This window comes from Phyllostomus hastatus, unplaced genomic scaffold (genome assembly GCF_019186645.2).
Source record: "Phyllostomus hastatus isolate PE091 unplaced genomic scaffold, TTU_PhHast_1.1 phas_scaffold_182, whole genome shotgun sequence".
NCBI classification, from domain to species: domain Eukaryota; kingdom Metazoa; phylum Chordata; class Mammalia; order Chiroptera; family Phyllostomidae; genus Phyllostomus; species Phyllostomus hastatus.
In genome coordinates, this window is record NW_025334013.1 from 31269570 (window position 1) to 31292506 (window position 22937).

Consider the following 22937-nt stretch of genomic DNA (forward strand, 5'->3'; position numbering starts at 1 on the left):
AATCGTGAGATTGAGTCCATTTCCCCTGCCTCCAAAATACAATGCGGAAATTTATTTCCAGGAGGAAAGGATGTGATGAGAATAATCTGGGCTTTCTAAAAGGAGTGGGATAAGGAGGAAATGGCTCTCAGATTTAACTTCCTCAGGATTAGTTTCTGCATCTCCCTGCGTCCTGTGTCGGGCAGACAGGATTCAGGCATCATACCTGTTATGGTCAACTTCCTTCCTCTTCAGGGACAGAAGAGAGCCTCTGGTGGTCCCTGTTCAGCCCCAGGACCAATCGGTGCTCATGGGAGAGAAGGCCTGGAAGCTTCAGGGCTTTTTAACACCAAGCCCTCCCCTTGCTCCCAGCCCCTAGCCCAGCCCCCTCCATAGCATGACAGAGAGATACTTTATTGCAATGTCTTTATTGCATTACTGGAGAAGTTGGCCAGACTGTCCCCTCTTGGGGAAGGTAAAAAACAAAAAGACCAAAGTATCTCCCCCACCTTCCCCCCACCCTCCCCTACAACTGCACAGCAATGTCTGAACACATCTGGCGACAAGAACAATTTGCAAAAGTGGTCTAGGAACTACATTGTGAAGTCCCAACACAAGACATATAGTTGGCTTCCTTGTGAATCAGATATTTTTACGTAAACTACATGAAATTTTTTGACTACAACGAAGACGACAGAACAGGTTTTTCACAAGTAACAACAGGGCACCAAAGTGACATGCTGGAATTCGTAAGGACACAGGGTTGTCACAAGTGGCTGGAGCTGGAGCAAGGCTGAGCAGTTGACGGCAGAGGGCCCAGCCAGACCCCCATTTGGACCCTCTGAGGCCCCTAAAACCTCACAGAAGACTATTTGAGTCTTAACTGGCAACAGAGACCACCTTGAAAACCAGGAATTGCCTAGATCCAACTCTTGGCCCAAGGGAACCCAGAAGGCTGGTTCCTTGCAGCAAGAAGAAGAGATACCACACTGGCTGTCAAAAAAGTTTCTTCATACCACGTGAAGCCTAAAATAAGTGGGAGGTCCCAACAGGGCTTGGAGATGAGATGGGGTAGAAAAGTTATTAGGAAGTCCTCAACCTTGGCCAATAAGTGGTCAAGGACATAGCTACCCTGAACAGGCCTGAGGCCAAGGTTTAGCAACTACAGCCAGGTGGAGACAGCATTGTTCTGTGATAAAAGCCCCACCTGGAATAGACAGCCTAAGACCTGTGTCCAGCCAGCCCCAAGCTGCTTCCATGTTGGTAGCTGGTTTCTGTAGCCAAGGGAACAATGGGCCCCTCTGGTCTTGTTGTCTCTCTTTACCATCTGCCTCAGTGAAGCTGCAGTTAAGATGTCATGCGAGAGATGTCAGGTATGGGACAGAACAAAGAACAAGACTCAAATGAAAGCCAAGACTTGCTGCCAAGAGCATGGTGGAAGGAGCAGCGTATTGCCCCTCCAAGTGGCTAGCAGACTGGTCCCTATGCCATTTCCACCGACTCGGGGTCAAGCAAATCATGGCAACTACTCACTTTATAATTTCTCAAATGATCCCTAGGTCTAGTCCCCACAAAGCAACAGATTCAAGAATGAAAAACAGGAAAGAAAAAATGAAGGAATGTAGAACTAAAATAGAGCAGCCCTTCTCCACAAGCCAGCCCAAGTGTAGCTAATGGATGATGCGCTCTCCCTGCACACCCTTAGTATCTACCTGACGAAAAGCAACACACAGCACTACAGGTGTCTATCCTTATTCCCATTTTCATTTAAGACTTTCATAGCACTAAATTTTAGTACCAGAAAGGAGGGACTCCTTACGCCCAATCTTGAGCATCCAACTGCATAAGTTCAACAACCAGGTGCAAGGCTATTCGGGTGTGCCTAGCAGCAGTTAGCCTGACATTACTCAGTGAAACTTTCAGAAAGATTTCAATCTGGCAATTTGGGGAATGGATGTGCAGCTCACTGACTATCAGTTTAGGGCTTAAGTCAGAACAGTGACACTAAGGGGGGGCAGGGTTCATTCATCTGTCTCATCCAATCCTGAAACTGCAACATAACCAAAGAAAAGCCAAAGATGTGATGATCTTTCCTTCCTATCTTCACTGTTAGTAACTGAAGGTTTTTACAAAACTTCTTATCTGTGTAGTTTCCACATCATGGTCCATTCTAGACCCTGTCACCAACAAAAGTGCTCAGGGAAAGCAATATTTGTTTCTTTCATCCCCCAACTAGAGCTTTCCTAGCTGTAAGCCCAGATATATCAAGACCCAAATATTGGCTTCATGTCCAGCTCAGCCAGGACGCCTGGCTGCACAGCTTGGGGCTCAAACAGCTGAGTCACTCTGAGCCTATTATGGTTCCAGAATTGGCTCAGAGGCAGCTGAACTCTATTTGTCAAATGAGTGTTGACTGATGGGGATGGGGCATAATGGGAGTAGGAGACGCCTGTCTCCGACTCCATTCGTCTAGCTTCACTCAGCTGGAAGGCTTAAACCACATAGAGCAGAAGATCCTGGCCTATAATCAGGACAGTCTGTGCACATCATCTTAATGGCAGGATCACAAAAAAGGCAAAGAGAAAAGCTTCCAGATGGTCTCTCCTAACAGTCTAAACTCCAAACTGTCCTTTTCTCTCCTTACAAAAGTTTCAGAAAGCACTGTATGGAAGCACATGGGTAATGTGGGATGACCCCTGCCCTGGACGCCAGAGCCCCCACGTCTGTGATTTACTGAGGTCCCTGACCACAATCTGGCCCCCTTCCTGCCACAGCCTTAGCAGCCTATGTATGACCCCTGAAGCCCTAACCAGCAAAGGACAGAAGATGAGTAATCAAACCATGTTCACTGAGGAAGCACATGTAAGAATGTCGTCCTATATCATTATTTGGTATATCAAGCCATCTAAAAGCACTGGATTGCACCTTTTCTTTACTCATACAAACAAGTTACAAAGGTTTCAAACAACAGACCATTCTTTAGGCTAAGGAAACACCACACAAGCACCAACTTCATTTTATGATTCAAAGCTCACCATGCCCACAAAAAAGAACACTATTCTCATCTCTGAGAAACAAGGGCAGGGCAGAGGAGTTACACTGACTCATTTTAGTGTTCACTAAAACTAATAAATTCTAGTTTTCCTTTCATTTTCAAGTTTTGGTACAGTATGCATTCAGACACGAGCACTGCCTTCTTCCATCAGACCTTAGTCCTGTAACATTGTTTTGCTGGGATCAATTTGGTTTCTAAACAATGCTGCTTTAGAGGGAAGAGCTATGAAATGTCGATGCCTGTTATGTTGGTTAGGAAATACAGTACCTTCAGTTGAAGGTTTTTTCTTTCTTGACTAAGAGTCCATAGATGAAGTCACAAGCCTCCCCATTTTCCTTTGGTTGTCTTTTTCACCAAATGCCATTCTACCACAAGCCAAAACAACCTTCTCTTGGAAGTTAAAAGAGACTGCCAGATCAAAACTGAACTCCCCACAGAGCCATGCCCCTGCCACACTCTCAGAGTTGAAGACCAAAAGAGGACATGGACTCTTCAGAAGCTTCCGGATACAACCCCTGCCCCCCCAGCCTAATGTGTTCTGTTGAGGGTGCCTGGCTAAATAAAACAAAAATCCCAATGAAACAGACTTCCCAAAAACATCTGCTTCCAGCTTCCCATGCCAGTGCAGCGGCAGAGGGAGTCCCAAAGAACCTCAGGCCCCTCATGCCTCCATCCTGGCCGGCTGCTGCTTGGCCTCTCCACATTCACAGAATCACTTCTTGTGCAAAACAAGCAGTCTACGTAGAAAGAATGCCCTCGTAGTCTAATAAAAACTGTAGAAAAAATGCTAGAGAGTCGCCTCTCTTCCCACTCCCTCTTTATCTGCAGAGCGAGGGCATCTGTGCATGGACAGGGTAGGCGAGCCTGACGTTGAGGGAGTCGTTGTGCTGAACGAGGGACGTCTGCTGGTAATGCAGCACCAGCTCCTTCAGTGAGCCATACAGGTTGTAGGGCTCTGCAAAGCCATAGCCCCGCGCCGTGCTGTAGATCACACAGTGCTTCACTTCCCCATCGGCACTGCAAGATACAACACACAAACACCGTGGGAATTAAGGCAAAAAATAATAAAGGGACCCCAAATGACGAGAAGTCTGAGAAGAAATGTTCTGTGGAGGAGTAAAAATGTTTTGTCAATCGAGCTGGTAAAATGTGACAACCATGTGGGTCCCCGCACCCCTCCTTGTAGACCTGTCACAGAGATATCCTTCACTTCCCACTAAGACCTGGCAAAGCTAAACTGGATGGCTCTGTTCACTCAGCGCTGGATCTTCATTAGGCAAGAATACTAGAGAGGGCCAGAACAAACCAAGAACAATTTTTTTAGTGTATAAATCAAGTCTTTTTAGAATGTTCACAAGATTGAGCAATCATCACCAGTATCTAATTCTAGAATATTCTCATCACCCTAAAAAGAAACCATGTAGCAACTACTCTGTATTCCTCCCTTGGCAATGAACCTACTTTCAGTCTCTATGGATTTGCCTATTCGGGACACTTCATGTAAATGGAATCATGTAATACCACACAATGTTTTGCACCTGGCCTTCACTTAGCACACCATTTGAAAAGTCTTCCACGTTGTAGCACGTATCATTATTTCATTTTTTTTCTTATGACTGAATAATATTCCATTGTGTGGATATCCCACATTTTGTTTTTCCATCTATCAACTGATAAACCAATTTGGGTTGTTTCCACTTTTGTGCTATTATGAATAATACTACTCTGAACATTCATGTATGAGTTTTTTTATTTGGACATATATTTTCAGTTCTCTTGGATGTATACCTAGGAATGGAACTGAGTCATATGGTGACCCTGTTTTAACTTTTTGAGGAACTGACCATTTTCCAAAATGGTTGCATCTTTTTATATTCCTGCCAGCATTTTAAGAGGATCCAATTTCTCCACATCCTTACCAACACTTGTTACTGTCGTCTTTTTTATTTTGTAGTCATCCTGGTGTTATCTCATTGTGGGTTTGATTAGCAGTTCCCAATGACACCGAGCATCTTTTCACTCGCTTATTGACCCCTTACATATCTTCTTTGGAAAAATGTCTATTCAAATCCTTGGCCCATTTTTGAACTAGGGCATTCAGCTTTTCATTAAGAGTTCTTTATTTCTTAGACACTAGTCATTTAACAAATACATGATTTGCAAACCTTTTCTCCTAGTCTGTGGGTTGTCTTTTTACATTCTCAACAGTGTCCTTTGATGCAAAAAGTTTTAGTTATGCTAAAGTCCAATTTCTCTATTTTTTCTTTTGGTGTTTATGCTTTGGGTGTATTAAGAAACTACTGCCTAGCCCAAAGTCATAATGATTTATGCCTATGTTCTCTCCTAAGTGTTTTATACTTATACCTTTTACATTTAGGTCTATGATCCATTTTGAGTCAACTTTTGTACATGGTATGAAGCAAGGTCCAATTTCATTTTTTGCATGTGGCTCACCAGTTGTCACAGCACCATGTTTTGAAACAATGATTTTTTTTTTTTTCCCCACTGACTGATCTTGAGACCCTTGTTGAAAAATAATTGATCAGCCCTGGCTGGTGTAGGTCAGTGGATTGAGTGCTGGCTGCAAACCAAAGGGTCCCCCGTTCAATTCCCAGTCAGGGCACATGCCTGGGTTGCAGGCCAGGTCCCCAGCAGGGGTCATGTGAGAGGCAACCATACACTGATGCTTATCTCACTGTCTTTCTCCCTCCCTTCCCCTCTCTCTAAAAATAATTAAATAAAACCTTAAAAAAAACTGACCATAAACGTAAGAATTTCTTGACTCCCAATTCTATTCACTGATCTATCTACATGTTTATCTTCATGTCAGTATCTCACAATTTTGATTACTATAGCTTTGTTCTAAGTTTTGAAATCAGGAGGTAATACTTCATCTTTTTTCTATTCTTTCAAGATTATTTTGGCAGTTCTAGATCCCTTGCATTTTTACATGAATTTTAGGATCATTTTGTCAATTTCTGTAAAAATCTGGGATTTTTAAAAGGGATTACACTGAACACGTACACCAACTTGGGAAGTACTGTCATCTTAACAATATTAAGTCTTTTGATCCATGAACACTGGATGTCTTCCCACTTATTTAGATCTTCCTTAAGTTCTTTCAATGTTGTTTTATAGTTTTTCACGATACAGCTCCTGTACTGCTTTGGTTTTAATCCTAGGTATTTTAACACCTTTGACACTATTATTAATAGTGTGTCTTTTTCACTTTCTTTTCAGATTGTTCGTTTCTAATATACAAAAATACAACTGATTTTTTATCCTTATCTTTTAATCTGCAACCCTGATGAACTCATTTATTAGCTTTATTTATTTATTCCTTTCCAACCTGGATGCCTTTTATTTCTTTTTCTTGCCTAACTGCCCTGGCTAGAACCTTCTGTGTGATGATGATTAGGAGTGGTGCACATGGACATGATCGTCTTCTCCCCGATCTTAAGGACGGGCATTTGGTCTTTCACAATTTAGTGTATCACCTGTGAGTTTTTCACAGATAACGCTTTATCAGGTTGAGGAAGTGCCCTCCTATTCCTAGTTTGTTTAGTGTTTTTTAATATAAAGAGTGTTGCCCTGACCAGTGTGGCTAGCATCGTCCCGTAAAACATAAGGTTATGGGTTTCATCCCGGTCAGGGCATACACCTATGTTCAGCTTTGACCCTGGGTCAAGGCGCATATGGGAGACAATAAACATATGAATTAAACATATCCTCCAGTGAGAAATAAATGTCAGATTTTGCCAAAGCTTTTTGAAATAATCATGTAATTTGTTTTCAATTTTTTTAAATTTATTTTTAGACAGCAGGCAAGGGAGTAAGGGAGAGAAACATCAATGTGCAAGAGAAATACCGACTGGCTGCCTCTTGCATGCTCCCAACCAGGGACCTAGCCGAAACTCAGCCATATGCCCTGACTGGTGTTTGGTTTGCAGGATGATGCCCAACCCACTAAACCACACCAGTCAGGGCATTATATAATTTTTGTCCTTTATTTTATTAATATAGTTTATTGCACTGATTGATTTTGTTGTTGGGTTTTCTTTATGTTGATCCACCCTTGCATTCCTGGGATGAATCCTACCATGTGTAGGATTGCAATCCCATAGTTTCACTTTCTTGTGGTATCTTTGTCTGGGTTTTGCTATCAGAGTAATATTAATATTACCCTTATAAAACGAATTGGGAAGTATTCTTTCCTATTTTTTGTAACAGTTTGGGAAGGACCTGTGTTAACTCTTTAAAAAATATTTGGTAAAATTCACCAGTGAAGCCAAATAGGCCTGAGCTTTTCTCTTTGAGGTTTTTTTGTTGTTGTTGTTTTTGTTTTAAATACTACAACTTCTTTCATTGTTATAGCTCTATTCAGATTTTCTGTTTCTTCATAAGTCAGTTTTGGGATTTTGTGTGCTTCTAGGAATTTGTCCATTTCGTCTAGGATATCTGATTTGTTAGCATATAATTGTTTATATCTTCACTCATCATCTTCTTAAATTTCTGTAAGGACTGCAAGTAATGTCCCCTTTTCCATCCTGATTTTAGTAATTTGTGTCTTCTCTCTCTTTGAGTGTATAGGGGTGTGTGTGTGTCAATTTAGTTAGAGGCTGTCCATTTTGCTCATCCCAACTTTTGATTTCATGTATTTTCTCAATTTTTTCTACTCTCTAATTCACTTATTTCCATCCATTATATTTTTTTGGTTTTCCTTCTTTTATTTATTTAGTATATTTTATTGATTATGCTATTACAGTTGTCCCAATTTTCCCCCCTTTACCTCTTTCCAGTAGCCCCTTCTCTCCAGCAATACCCCTCTTAGTTCTTCATGTCTATGGGTCATACATATAAGTGTTTTGGCTTCTCCATTTCCTATACTATTCTTAACCTACCCGTCTATTTTGTATTTATCAATTATGCTTATTATTCTCTGCACCTTTTGCCCCATTCTCCCTCTCATTCCTCTCCTCCAAATGATCTCCATATCTATAATTCTGTTCCTGTTATGGTTGTTTGCTTAGTTATTTTTTTAAGATTTTTTCTTTTATTTACTTTTAGAGAAAAAAGGAGGGAGGAAGAAAGGGAGAGAAACAACCATGTGTGTAAGATACATCAATTAGTTGCCTCTCACATGCCTCCAAATGGCGACCTGGCCTGTGACCCAGGCATGTGCTCTGACTGGAAATGAAACCAGTGACCTTTCACCCTGGCTGGCATAGCTCAGTGGACTGAGCACGGGCTGTGAACCAAAGTGTCACAGGTTCGATTCCCAGCCAGGGTAAATGCCTGGGTTGCAGGCCATAACCCCCAGCAACCACACATTGATGTCTCTCTCTCTCTATCTCCCTCCCTTCCCTCTCTAAAAATAAATAAATAAAAAATCTTAAAAAAAAAAAAGAAGCTTTTCTCTAAAAACAAACAAACAAACAAACAAAAAAAAACACAGTGACCTTTCGGTTCACAGGCCAGGACTAAGTCCACTAAGCCACACCAGCTAGGATATGTTTTTATTTTTTAGATTCAGTTATTAATAGTTGTGAGTTTGTTGTCCTTTTAATATTAATAGTTTTTTATTTCTTTTTTCTTAGATAAGTCCCTTTAACATTTCATGTAACAATGGCTTGGTGATAATGTACTCCTTTAGTTTTACTTTGTCTGGGAAGCACTTTATCTGCCCTTCCATTCTAAATGATACCTTTGCTGGAGAGAGTAATCTAGGTTGTAGGTCCTTGCTTTTCATCACTTTGAGTACTTCTTCCCAGTCCCTTCTAGCCTGCAAAGTTTCTTTTGGGAAATCAGCTGACAGTCTTACAGAAACTCCTTTGTAAGTAATTGTCTCCTTTTCTCTTGCTGCTTTTAAGATTCTCTCCTCTTTAATCTTGGATAATGTAATTATGATGTGCCTTGGTGTGTTCCTCCTTGGTTCATCTTGTCCCTCCTTGTTTGGGACTCTCTGAGCTTCCTGGACTTCCTGGAAGTCTATTATTTCCTTTGCCAGATTGGGGAAATTCTCCTTCATTATTTTCTCAAATAACTTTTCAATTTCTCACTCTTCCTCTTTCCCTTCTGGCAACCCTATGATTCAGATGTTGGAATGTTTAAAGCTGTCCCAGAGGTTCCTAAGCTTCTCTTCATTTGTTGTTTGTCTGTTTGTTTGTTTGTATTCTTGTTTCTTCTTTCTGTTCTGGTTGAATGTTTATTTCTTCCTTTTGTTCCAAATCATTGATTTGAATCCCAGCTTCCTCCTTTCACTGTTGGTTCCTGTAGATTTTTATTTCACTTAGTGTATCCTTCTTTTCTTTCATTATTTTGTGGCCATATTCAAATGAGTTCTCTGAGCATCCTGATCACCAGTGTTCCATACTCTGCATCTGATATGTTGCCTATCTCCATTTCATTTAGTTCTTTTTCTGAGGTTTTGTTCTGTTCTTTCATTTGGGCCATGTCTCTTTGCCTCCTCAATTTGGCAGTCTCCTGGGTTAATAGAGAAACAATTCTATATTAAGTAGAGCTGCTTTGACTCCCTATCTTAGCAGAGTAGTCTATGTAGAAAGGGCACCTGTAAATTGTGTGGGGTGGAGCTCTAGGTAATTGCCAGGATGGGGCAACCTGCTTTACCGCTTTGTGGCTCTGTGGTGGGTGAGAGGTGGAGGGGTGCAAGAGGGTACAATGCCACTCCTGGCTTCTGGAGGACTGCCCGGCACTTGTCCTGCTTCCAGTCACCTCACCCACATCCTGTATATGACTGGCACCCTTCTAGCTGCTGCCATGAAGTTTGCATATGTTCATAGCCCATGTGGACCCTTTAAGTGGCGGAAATCCAGCAGTTTCTTCTGCTGCCCCAGCCCCCAATGGTTTTTATAGCCAGAGGTAATGGAGACTTATCTTCCCGGTGCTGGAACCCTGGGCTGTTCACTCTGGCCTGGGACTGGGATCATTCGCTCCCAAGGTATGTCTCCTGATTTTTATTCACCACACGTGAATGTGGTACTGTTCATTCTGCCGCTGCCACCACAGCCACTTCTATGCGCCACAACATCTCTCCACCCCATCTCTGCAACTCTACAACTCTGCCCCTCCTATATGTCTGCATGTATGTGGCCTCTTTAAAACCTTGGTTGTCAGACTTCCATACAGCTCAACTTTCTGATAGTTCTGGGTGTTCTTTGTTTCTGAGATCTGGTTGTTAATTCTTTCTATGGTTTTGCTTTCTATGGTCTACCTATGCCTCCATCTGGATGGAAAGTCTTCACTCCCATTCTAACCTTTATCATTCCTTTCCTTTTGCTTGTGTGGGTTTAATTTGCCTTTTTTTTTTTTAGTTTCTTAAGGTAAGTTAGGTTATTAATTTGAGATCTTTTTTAATGTAAATGTTTACAGTTATCTTTTTTAACTTATTTTCTTGCAGAAAATCTTCAATGTGGGCTCCAATATGACATATGACTACAGTTGGGTTTAACAAGCAGGGGAAATCCACACTGCTGTGGACTTGACTCTGATTGAGTCTGTGACTAAAGAAAGACAAAAAGGAATCCCTAAGTTGTTCAAGCTGCTCCTTGGTCTCCCTGGATTTATTTGAGGCTGCCACCCAATGACCAGGGGTGAGCATGCATTGGGATTATGACCTTCCTTCTTTTTTTTGTTCTTAAAAGATCTCAGTTCCTGCAAAAACCATCTTTTTCTGCCATTTCCATTCAGACAACTTGAGCAGTCCTTGTTTCAGAGAAATGAAATGTTTTTCAAGCTGTATCTTTGGATAACAGTAATTCAATGTACTTTACAACTCCTCCCCCATTTCCTGCCTATAGGTATCCCATTATTCATCCTTCCAAAGTCCAGCTCAAACGCCACCCCTTCCACAAAACCCTCCCAATCTCTTTTTCCACCAGAATTAACAGTTCTGCATGTGTGTAGACTACTAATGATATCTATTTCACAGTGATTCTATTTATCTTCGATATTTGTGAAATGAAATATGGTGTAATAGGAAAATGTGGGCTTTGAAACCAGGTAAAGTTGGACTCAAACTCTGACTCAATGACAGAGGCAGACCACTAAAGACAGGATGACCACATAAAGCACTGAACACTCCATTAATAAGAGTGCCTTTTGTCTGTCCTCACCACCTGGCCCTCTTTGAGAGGAAAATCATTTTGTCATTTTGGCTTGCCTTCTGCCATGTCCATCAATACCATCATTATCACAATAACATAGCAACGTTTACTTATCATGTGCCACCACTGATCAAAGCATATTATATGACACATTTTAACTCATTTAACTCATTTTGAGTTAAGGTTTAACTCAAAAACCTTCAAGTAGATATTATTACCCTTATTTTACTGATAAGGAAACTGGGCAGAGAAAAGTTAAGTCACTTACCCTAGGTCACACATCTAGTAAACGGCAGAGTCAGAATTTGAATCCAGTACATCTGACACCAAAGCTTGCTCTCATAATCATCATACTATACCTCCACTCTAAGTGTGGTCTTTGTCAATGAAGAAATTTGCCTTTCTAAAGAATATACATAATACTTAGGCAAAATCTGACCAATGCACAGTTAGTAGTCCCCAGAATTGTACTTTCCATTAAAATGAAATAAGGCTTTTTCAAACAAAGTTGTGAGATCATCTTATGGAAACATTCAACATTTTCTATCATTACCTCAATTGAATATTATTTAAATACAAAATTTATAAAGTTTTTGTTCTGAAGTAAAAACAGTTCTATTTAATCAAGCCTTCCTAAATCTGACAATGAAAACCAAGTTAGGCATGTAAGAGACTAATAAAGAATTAAGTCATCTTTTCAATGAAAGATCTCACATTACTTTTCACAAATACCTGAAAATGCAGTAGCAATACCGCAGGGCCTAATCTATTTACCATTTAAATTAAAACCCCCAAATGATTTCAGATATCATTTCTCCTAAAGCAACTGTTTTCTTTATAAAACATTAATGGTCCAAGCCACAGGGCCTCATTACTGTACCTGAACTATTCTGATCTGAATTTTATGAGGAACTGGTTTTCTCTTAATCAAAGCAGAACTTTTCAAAAGGTCATACCCCCAAAGAAGACTTACACCACAGAGCAGGCATAACATCCCTTCTTGCTACTCTCACGAATTAAGAATGCACCATCAGGTTTTCCATAAAGCAAGTCCTCTGCTTGTACTCGATTGATATCCTCAACAAACCAGGTTTTCTCATCGTAATGAGGCAGGTTTTCATCTTCCTCATTGATAAAATAGGTCCTAAAAATTAAATGGTCAAATGTTACTCTAACAATCAGGTTACTTATATCTAAAAGCAAATTCATAAATAAAACTCTTCTAAACCTTTAACCACAAAATGACAAAACGAAACTGTAATCCGTTGGATGGTTTTGAACAACACCATTACTTGCTATGGTACAGAAAGCACAGAATTCACATGTCTCATCCAACATCTGACGCATGGATGTCTGAATGATCAATGCTTTTGTTTCATGATGGGTCAGAAGGTCTCTGAACTCAAGTGCTTATAGGGCAATTCAATTCAAAAGAGGTGCGAAGTTCTTGATTCAATATCCTCAAATGTCAATGAGGACCAACATTTAACATGTATAAAGAAGGCCCATGTCTTACCCTGGAAAAAAGCCCCAACAGAGAGGTACAGAGGGAACTTACTCATCAGCATCCTCATTCTTGATCCCCAGCCAGGCATTCAGGCGCTTTTGTCTCACTCCTTTGTGATTGAGCCATCTGCCAGAGGGATGACACCAGTGTCAGTATCTGTGCAAACTCTGCCTGGACAAAGTATATATGTCCAAGCTAACCAAACTTCCAGAGTCCAGGGACATCTTATTTTCCCCAGTCCCACTGATAGTGGCCAGAGATTTCCCTAAACTCATTTCTCCATTACTTTTCCTCATTTCAAGAGCTACTTGAAATGAGGCATTTCTCTTATTTTTCATTTTCCTTTTCTAGGTTTTACCACAAGCACACACACACTGACACTCAAACACAGAGGGACATGTGTTGCTGAAGTGATCAGTTAGGTGAGTATGGTGTCATGCATTTGTGGATTCAATTCCTGAGTGGTCTACCACATTGAGTTTAAAATTCTAAAACAGAATTTCAAGGTCTATTTTTACACCTAAGCAAGTCGTAAGAAATTTAGGGTGGCAATCTGAGTAATTAATACAAATTTACTTCATCAATAGGCAAATATTAGTACTTTAAAATGCAGCAACATTTTAGATGTAAAATGATATAAACCATTGAGATGGCTGATGGTCTAAAACTTGAGTGGAATATAAACTCTTTCATTGCCATCCCCCAACCAGGCTCCTGATCATTCAGGTCTCATATAGACGTCATCTCCTCAGGGATGACTACCCTCACCGTCCCAACTAAGGCAGCCCCTAGTCACTCTCCACACTTTGCTGTACTTGATCATCTTCACAGCACTTGCTTGGAATTGTTTTGTATTTTCACTTGTTAATGTTTGTCTCCTCCACTAAAATGTAAGCTACTGTAAAGGAGGGGTCTGTCCTGCTCTTGGCTAATCCCAATGCCAAAAAGAGTGCCAGTGCATAGTAGATATTCAATAAATAGTCAATAAGTATTTGCTGGTGGGCTGTTTTTAATAAATCTTCATGGTCAACTCCAAGGTCATCTTGTATCTCTCTCTGACTCCAAATATACTAGATAACTTGGTATCACACCTAATTTCTAAGTTATTTAAACAGATTTCATAACCTTTCTCAATAATACGTGTCATTCAGTTAACATGGTTTTCATTTTACACAATCAGTGAAGCTAGAAAACAACTAACATGATCATGATAGAATTTATTTAGTAACAAACCCCTTCCTTCACCACTACTTCTATTAGCAAAATATCCAGATAACTTCCTCTAAACACCCTTACTCAAACTTTTCTATCCTTAAAAAACTGATCTTTCCTTTATCAAAGAGACAAGCACACTGAGTAAAAGACTTCATGTGAACAAACCACACTACGTTTTCTCTTGAGTTCTCATTTTCTGTAACCACCAGCCTCTTAAACTGAGCTTCCCTTTCTACCACGACGAATGTTAGGACACCCAGGAAATACAAGAGAAAGAGAAGAGTGTTTTGGGCCCACCTTTCATCTACGATGGTTTCCTGCCTGTTCATATATGGAACTTTTCTAATCTATCAAAAGTCCATTTCAAATACTAATATATAGTTTTGAGTCATTCAACATCTATTAGCAATGTCAGGAAATAACTAGCTTTTAAAAATAATTTGCAAAAGTTCAAGTAACTTTAGTATATTGACTCATGTTTATCTTGTTATTGAGTAATGCCTAGATCACTCATAAAGACAGTATATTCTAGAAGAAAAACCTGAAGTCTAATAATCAAAAGACCTAACATCCAGTTCTCATTCTGTTACTAATTGTGCGGTTTTGTTCAGGCTCTATTTATGCCTCAGTATTCTCTTTTTAAAAAATACAGGAAAAATACTACTCCCATAGCTTACATGGAAGTTAAGAAAAACAAGAGAGAAAAAAATAGCTGGTCTTAGCATATCCGTACCCAGTCCCCAACCCAGCAAGTAGGGAAAAAATAATATGTATATGAAATCTTTTCTAAAAGTCTAATTAGCCTTGCAACCCAACTACCACCCTCTAAGAGAAACAGAACTTGTGTTTTAGTCCAAGGAAGAGGATTAAACTAGGCAGTCCCTGAGAGAGGAAGTCCTGGAGGAGAATTTGTGCTTCCCTAGAGCCTGGCTACTTTTGAGATGAGATAACAGAACAGGGTGCCCCACGTACAAGGCCCCTTGGGTGGAGGACAAGGTTTTAAGATGCAGACCCTGTTAGTGCCAATAAGGTGATCACCGTGAAGAGCACCTCTGAATTTTCTGGAACAGCAGTATTTAACCAGATGGCAGGACCCAGTGGTTAGGGGCAGAGGAAACACCCGGTGATGGCAGCGATGGGGGACAAGGGCCTTTTGTTCCAACAGTTTCCTGGCAGTAATTCTAATGGCTTTCTTAAATGATCCAAATGTGTGTATATATGTAGGAGGTAGGAAGAGTCCTAATCGTAACTGAGATAAAGAACTTTTCATATAGCAAAGCAGGTAGGAACTTGAAATATATTAATTTTAATTTAAAGAAAAAGAGATCCTTTCCCAACTTTGGGTCAAGATGGAGGCATAAGTAAACGCAGCTCACCTCCTCACACAACCACAGCAAAAATTACAAGTAAACTACAAAACAACTATCACCTAGAATCATGAGAAAATCAAGCTGCATGGAAATCTGATAACCAAGGATTTAACAAGTCACATTCATCCAGATGGGTAGGAGCGGCAGAGATGTGGAACAGGCATAAAAATCATAAGGGATACCTCAGGAGCAAGGGATCCCAGCCCCACACCAGACCACCCAGCCCAGGATTCCAGTACCAGGAAGATAAGTCCCAATAACTTCTGGCTGTAAAAACCAGTGGCAGGTGGGGAGGGGTGGTAGCGGCATAAGAAACTGCAGGATTCTCACATGTCTCCTCTTAAAGGACTTAGGACTCATGCCAACTCACTCCATCTGGTCTCCAGGATGTAGCAGGAGCTTGAACTGGCATACAGAGAAACTGAAGTATCTGGCATCAGGGTGAGTGCATAGAACAGCTTTTTCCCCAGACAAAACTCCAGAGGCCAGGCAGTGGCCACTGTCCCTTTGCAGAGCCCTCCCCCACACAGAGCCACAAAGCGGCAACACCATACCTGTGACTCCATCAGCCTGGTTCACACAGGTTGGCCCACTCTGGCGATTACCTAAGGCTCCACTTCATCCAATTTACAGATACACTTTTCTACAATAGGCCACGCTACTAAGACAGGAAGTCAAAGCAGCTCTATCTAATACATAGAAACAAACACATGGAGGCTGCTAAAATGAGGAGAAAAAGAAACATGGCCCAAATGAAAGAACACACCAAAACTCCAAAAAAAGAACTAAACAAAATGGAGATAAGCAATTATCAGATGCAGAGTTCAAAACACTCATTGTTAGGGTGCCCAAGAAATTCATTGGGAACTTCAACAACATAAAAAAAGACCCAGGCAGAAATGAAGGTTACGCTAAATGAAATAAAGAAAATTTTACAGGGAATCAACAGTGGAATGGATGAAGCCAAGAATCAAATCAATGATTTGGAACATAAAGAAGAAAACATTCAATCAGAACAGTAAGAAGAAAAAAAAATTAAAGAAAAAAAAAAAACAAGGATAGGCTTAGGAACCTCTGGGGCATCTTTAAACATATGAACATCCAAATAATAGGGATGCCAGAAGGAGAGGAAGAGCAAGAAATTGAAAACTGCCCTGGCTGGTGTGGCTCAGTGGATTCAGCACCAGCATGGGAACCAAAGTGTCACTGGTTCAATTCCCAATCAGGGCACATGCCTGGGTTGCAGGCCAGGTCTCCAGTAGGGGGTGCACAAATGGCAATAACACACTGATGTTTCTCTCCCTCTCTTTCTCCCACCCTTCCCCTCTGTCTAAAAATAAATAAATAAAATCTTTAAAAAAAAACCCTGAAAACTTATTTGAAAAAAATAATGAAAGGAAATGTCCCTAATTTGGTGAAGGAAATAGACATACAAGTCCAGGAAGCACATTGCCCCAAACAAGATGGATGCAAAAAGAGGACCACATTAAGACACATAATAATTAATATGCCACAGTTAAAAATAAAAAGATGATCTTAGAAGCAGCAAGAAAAAAGCAGAGAGTTACCTACAAAGGAGTTCCTGTAAGACTGTCAGCTGATTTCTCAAAAGAAACTTCGCAGGTCAGAAGGAACTGGCAAAAAGTATTCAAAGTAATGAAAAGCAAGAACTACAACCTAGTTTACTCTATCCAGCAAAGCTATCATTTAGAATGGAAGGGCAGATAAAGTGCTTCCCAGACAAGCTAAAGTTAAAGGAGTTCATCATCACCAAACCATTATTATATGAAAAGTTAAAGGGACTTACTTAAGAAAAAGAAGATCAAAGCTATGAACATGAAAATGGCAATAAATACACAACTATCCACAACTGAATCTAAAAAACAAATGAAACAAACAAGCAGAACAGAAACAGAACCATAGATAATGGAGATCATTTGGAGGGTTATCAGTAGGGAGGGAGAATGGGGAGAAGCATGGGGAAATGGTGCAGGGATTAAGAAGTACAAATTGGTAGTTACAGAATAGAAGGGGGATGTTAAGAACAGTACAGGAAATGAAGTAGCCAAAGAATTTATATGCATGACCCATGGAGATGAACTAAGTTGGGGACTGCTGGAAGGAATTGGGGAAGCAAAGAGAGGAAAAAACGGGACAACTATAATAGCATAATCAATTCAATATATTTTAAAAAATAAAGAAAAAGAGGAATACAATTTGTCTTATGCTAAATTTTATAAACAGAACTTCATACTCCCTATATAATAATGAAATAAAATATAAGACATCTTGAAATGAAAAATCAGTTTAAAAATTTTTAACTTATGAGCTAAATTAAGGAGTGAGTCATTACTTAAAAAAAAACAAAAAACCCAGACCATCACTGGTGGAAATGCAAACCAATGTGGCCACTTGGGAAAAGCCTGGCAGTGCCCCAATTAAACACAGAGTTACAATGTGACCCAGCTGTCTTACTCCTCAGCATGTGCTCAGAAGAACTGAAAACGTACATCCATACAAAACCTGTACGCAAATGATCAGAGCAGCTTTATTCGTAACAGCCCAAGTTAGAAACAAACCAAATGTCCATCAATTGATGAGTAAATAGTTAAATAAAATGTGGTAGATCCACACAATGGAATATGATACATGTAGCACATGGATGAGTAAAAAACTTCATGCCGAGTGAAAGAAGCTGCTCCCAAAAGATTACATATTACATGATTTCATTTATGTGAATGTTCAGAATAGGCAACAGAGACAGAAAATAGATTAGTGGCTGTTTAGGGCTGAAGGGAACAAGGTGATAGGGGATTCTAGGTTAAGGGTACATGGTTTCTGTTCAGATTAATGAACATGTTCTTAAATTGACTGTGATGATGGTTGCAAATACCTGTGAATATAATAAAAATATTGCATTATACACTTCAAAATGGGTAAATTGTATGGGATATAAACTAATCACTATAAAACTTTTAAAAGATTTTATTTCTCTATTTTTAGAGGGGGGAGAGAGAAAAAGAGGGAGAGAAACATTGATGTGAAAGAGAAACACCAATTGGTTGCCTCTTGTACGTGCCCCAACCAAACCTGCAACCCAAGCATATCCCCTGACTGGGAATTGAACTAGTGACCCTTCACTTTTCGGGATGACACCCAACCAACTGAGCCACACCAGTCAAGGCTTAATAAAATTTTGTTACACAAAAAAATAAATAAGAGAACACACCATCCTCCACAGAACCTCTTTAGCTGCAAACCCCTCTAGTACATTTTACTCAAAACTCATCACTAATACACCTGTATTATTATGGTAAGTTATTCTTTATTTTAAATTTATGAATATAGGTTTATAAATATGAAGGAAAGTAAATGGTAATCATAAAAACTAGCTCCTGATAAAAAGAACTGCACATGAACAACCAAATTCCTTTTTTGGAAAGGAAATTTTAAAGGATTTTATATTTAAGAAAATTTTATTCTATGTTTAAGAAAGAGGTTCTATATTTAAGCTCTCAAGAATATCCTAGGAACAGTACACTGGGATGCTAGCAGAGAATCTCACAGAATCCTTGTAGGTTATGCAGTGGGAAGTCAGGAAAAAGGCCACACCCAAAGGGGGCTTGATGAACTAATGACAATCTGTAATTAGGTACTGCAGAATTCCAACCTACTCCAACTTCAAAACAGAACCAACGAGAGATCATACTCAGTGTGCAGCACACATTTTACAACCAGTCTCCTTCAGGACTGACTGGACAATCCCAGCACTGGAACAGATCCAGTCCACCAAGCCTAGTATTGTCTTTGTTAGAAACTGCACTATCCTCCCTGAAACAACCCTTCCAGAAGAGGTAGGACTTGTCTGCGTCTCCCTAAACCTCCTAATTGTCTTTACTAGTAGGTCATGACTTATCATCCATGACGTTATCAAAACTTTTATATTTAACTTATTTAACTCATTAAAGAAACTTTTTAAGTTCTAGTTTGCCACACTTACTCACACTCTTTGGGATGGTTTATTTCTAAATATCATTGCTTTCCAGAGCAAAGAAGTGCTTCTATTCAATCCTTTGGTCCATGGCAAAGACTTCTTGGGCATTTCTTCAGCTTCATTATGTGACCAGAACCATGTGAGTATTCCAAGAGCACACACACCCTGATTTTAGACAAGGGCATCTCCTTGCCTTGTTTCCAAAGCTCTTCCGGATGCTATATGTACTTGCTTAACTTTTTTTGGTGCCATATTAGCAAATGGAAATGATCTCTAGACAAGAGTGCACTAAAAACCACCTGGCATAATGTAGTTGTAATTGGCCCCAAAATAATCACCTTAAATTATCCTCTACTGAAACTCAACAGCCACTGTTCCAACTTCTAAGCTTGTGTTTTATTCCTTCTCCCTTTCTCACACAAAGAAAGCCTGATGTCTATGGAAAACACAGAGGTCTTTACTCCATCTTCTCCTGCCAGGAGTTTGAGCTGAATTGTTTTATGTGCCTGAGACCCATAAACATATTTTGTAACAATCTATTCCTTACCTAGAATTAAACCTAATATATTTTGCTTTCTCTTAGATTTTTCCCTTTCAAACAGTCATTTGTCTTAAAAACATACTCCACATAATTTGTTCAATACCGTATTTTGCCATGTATAATGCCTTTTTGGCCCAAACTTTCAGGAAAAAAGTCTTTTATTAATTTATTAATTTATGTATTTATTTATTAGAGAGGGGAAGGGAGGGAGAGGGGGAGAGAAACATCAGTGTGTGATTGCCTCTAGTGCACCAACTGGGGACCTGGCCTGCAACCCAGACATGTGCCCTGACTGGGAACCGAACCAGTGACTGCCTAGTTCGCAGGCTGGCCCTCAATCCACTAAGTCATACCAGCCAGGGCTTGTTTTAATTTTTTAATTCAATTATTTATTTATTTATTTATTTATTTTTAGAAACAAAACTGATTATCATATTCCAGGGTATTATTTTGCACATGGGTATCATTATTGCTTTCTATAGTTACACTTTTAATGCATAAGCATAAATGAAATAATTAAAAACATTTATATAGATACAGAATTAGTACTACCCACGTATAATGCACACTCTTATTTTTCCCTCCAAAAATGTGGGCAAAAAAGTGCACATTATACATGGCAAAACACGGTATATCTTTCAATCTATATATTTGAATAATATCCCTGTATCTAGCTAAATCATATAGTTTTCCATAATATTAAAAAGTTGGATTCCACTTCTCAGATAAAATTATCTTTCATGTCTGCTACTGACACATTTCTGTTACTTAAATATAGAATTGCACTTCTTAAAAATAAAATCCCTTCAGTAGATTATTCTGTATACTTATCTATAAGCCTGTAGTACTAGTGTCTTTGCCTATTCCCCTGAGGAATAATTTCTATTTCTATATTACCAAAGATTCTGGTTTTTGTGTTTTAGGCAAATGTTACTCTCTATTTTTTAAGCTACATCATTCTATTCATGCCACAGCCACCCCAAGACTTCCAAGGCATTTATTTGTATGGCTTAGAGTCCTACTTTGCTCCCACACATTGATTTTAGGTGAACGCTGGTACCCCTACTACTAACAAGAATGCTTCTCTACAGTCTTACAACTTCACTGTCTAGTTCTCAATTACAGATCTGTTCTTCTACCTCTAAAGTTTCTAGTGCTAATAGTAACCTGGTGCTGGTGGTTCCCTCCCATACAAGGCGGCACTACTTACACAAGGTGTTGATCGCGGATCTTGCGTAGCTGGATCAAGTCAGGTTTGATACTGTTCATTTTTTTATCTATTTCCCGGTTGTCCAAAGCTTGTTTCTTCAAATCCTGCTCTAGACGCATTTTGCTATCATGAATCTCTCCCAGCCGTGATTTCAATTTGTCGTAATTCATCATAATTCTGTGAAAATATTTGATATGTTAAAGGTAAAACAGGAACCAAACAGAGACATTCTATAGAGTGAGCACAACCCTAATATTTTAAGTGCGGTCAACATCTACTGTTTTTACCTGGCCCACATCCATACCCACTCTACTTATAATAGCCCCCTGATGGTGCCTGATGGGTTCCTTGACCCATCTCAGATTCAGGGGTGAAGAGCCACACAACCCAGCCTGGACAATGAAAGTATTCCATTCCAACTTGGGGTGGTGAACACACAATACACGTACACATGATGTATTATAGAACTGTGTGCCTAAAACCTGTATAATTTTGTTAACCAGTGTCACCCCAATAAATTCAATAAAAAGGAAATAAGTATTCCATTCCATCCTATCCATACCCTCAGGCTACAGTGACTGCTGGTTCAGGAACAGCAATAAGACCCCAACTGACTAATGAGAGTCAATTCCAGGCTATTGCTAGAACTATAATAAACAGAGATCTTTCCACTGGGATTGCTAAATTATGAATATGTACGTGATTCTAAGACTCCTGGCTGCTATTCTGCCATCTCATAGAGAAGCCTGCCTGAGGATAAAGCCAACACAGAGGAAAATGGAACCAAAAGACAAGAGTATAAAAGAGAATCCTGATGACCTTGTTTAGGCTTCGAATCAAGTCATGACTGAAAAAGTGAAGCTGTATGTATGATATCAAAAGATAACATAATATAGCAGTTAAAAGCAATGGCTTTGCAGTCAGCTTGCCTAAGTTTAAATCTCTGGCCTGCTACTTACTGTGTGGCTATGGGCAAGTTATTTAACTTCTCTGTGCTTTCATTTCCTCTTCCGTTTAAAACAGGTACTTAAACAGTACCTACTTCACTGGGTTACTGTGTACATTAAATGTGGTGTGGTAATACATGTAAAGGACTAAACAATGCCTGACACATCTTAGTAAGTAGTCAGTACATAATGGCTATAAGCTTCCTAGCACACAAAGTTTTGCTGTGCTCTGAATCCTTAAGGCAACAATTGTCCACACCACTCATTTGTCATTCAGTATGTGGTTTTACATTACAATTAAAACATCATCATGTTACTTTACCTCCCTTTGCAACTAAACTACAAGTTCTTTTCTATTTCTTCATTATTAATAATTGTCATTTATTGATACCATATGCCAAGATACACTCACACACATGCCCTTCTGTATCATGAATATGTATGTGTGTATCCCTTAATTCTCAAAGCATTTCAACAAGGTATTATCCACAGCTTACAGAGCAGAAAACAGGCTCGAAGAGTTAAGTAACTCAACCAAGGTCGCACAGCTAGTAAATATTCAACACAGAATTCAAGCCCCTGGTTTCAACCATTAAGCTATACTGCCTCACAGCACTAAGCCCTATTTTTTAGCACACAGAAGTTCACTGACACTTCAGTGCTAACATGAGAAATAATTTTGCTTTTCCCTTGCATAGGATTCATTTTTATTTGTTATCCACTTCTTCATTCCTCAACCCACTGTTATCTGGCTCAGTCTTCCACTATTCCACTAAATTTGCTCTTACAATACCCTTTTGGTTGCCCGAACCAATACTTCTCATGCTGCTCATTTGCTCCGTGTAATCTTATTTTTAGCATCTGTCATCACCTACACACTTATGCCTCCCAAATCTTTTCTGTACTGAATTCCAAATCCAATAGACTTTCAGCAACTCCATTTGGGTTCTCACAGGAAGCTCAAACCCATTGGTTCCAACTCTAAACTTGCCTTAC

At 39.6% G+C, this 22937-nt stretch overlaps 1 protein-coding gene across 4 annotated transcripts in view; it reads right to left on the reverse strand.

Moving 5' to 3' along the window:
* Positions 1-391: 391 nt before the first annotated feature.
* Positions 392-22937, reverse strand: part of LOC123832298 (phosphatidylinositol 3-kinase regulatory subunit gamma) — a 114974-nt gene continuing 92428 nt past the window's right edge. For 3 of the 4 annotated variants that reach the window (XM_045859967.1, XM_045859966.1, XM_045859965.1), the window contains 4 exons: positions 20995-21171; positions 12716-12790; positions 12131-12301; positions 392-4051 (listed from right to left, as the gene is read on the reverse strand). In XM_045859967.1, the coding sequence (XP_045715923.1) occupies positions 3853-4051; positions 12131-12301; positions 12716-12790; positions 20995-21171 (622 nt within the window). In that variant the 3' untranslated portion in view covers positions 392-3852. Of the gene's footprint in view, positions 4052-9481; positions 9518-12130; positions 12302-12715; positions 12791-20994; positions 21172-22937 lie in introns of those variants that run through there. The other variant, XM_045859968.1, reaches the window with a different exon arrangement.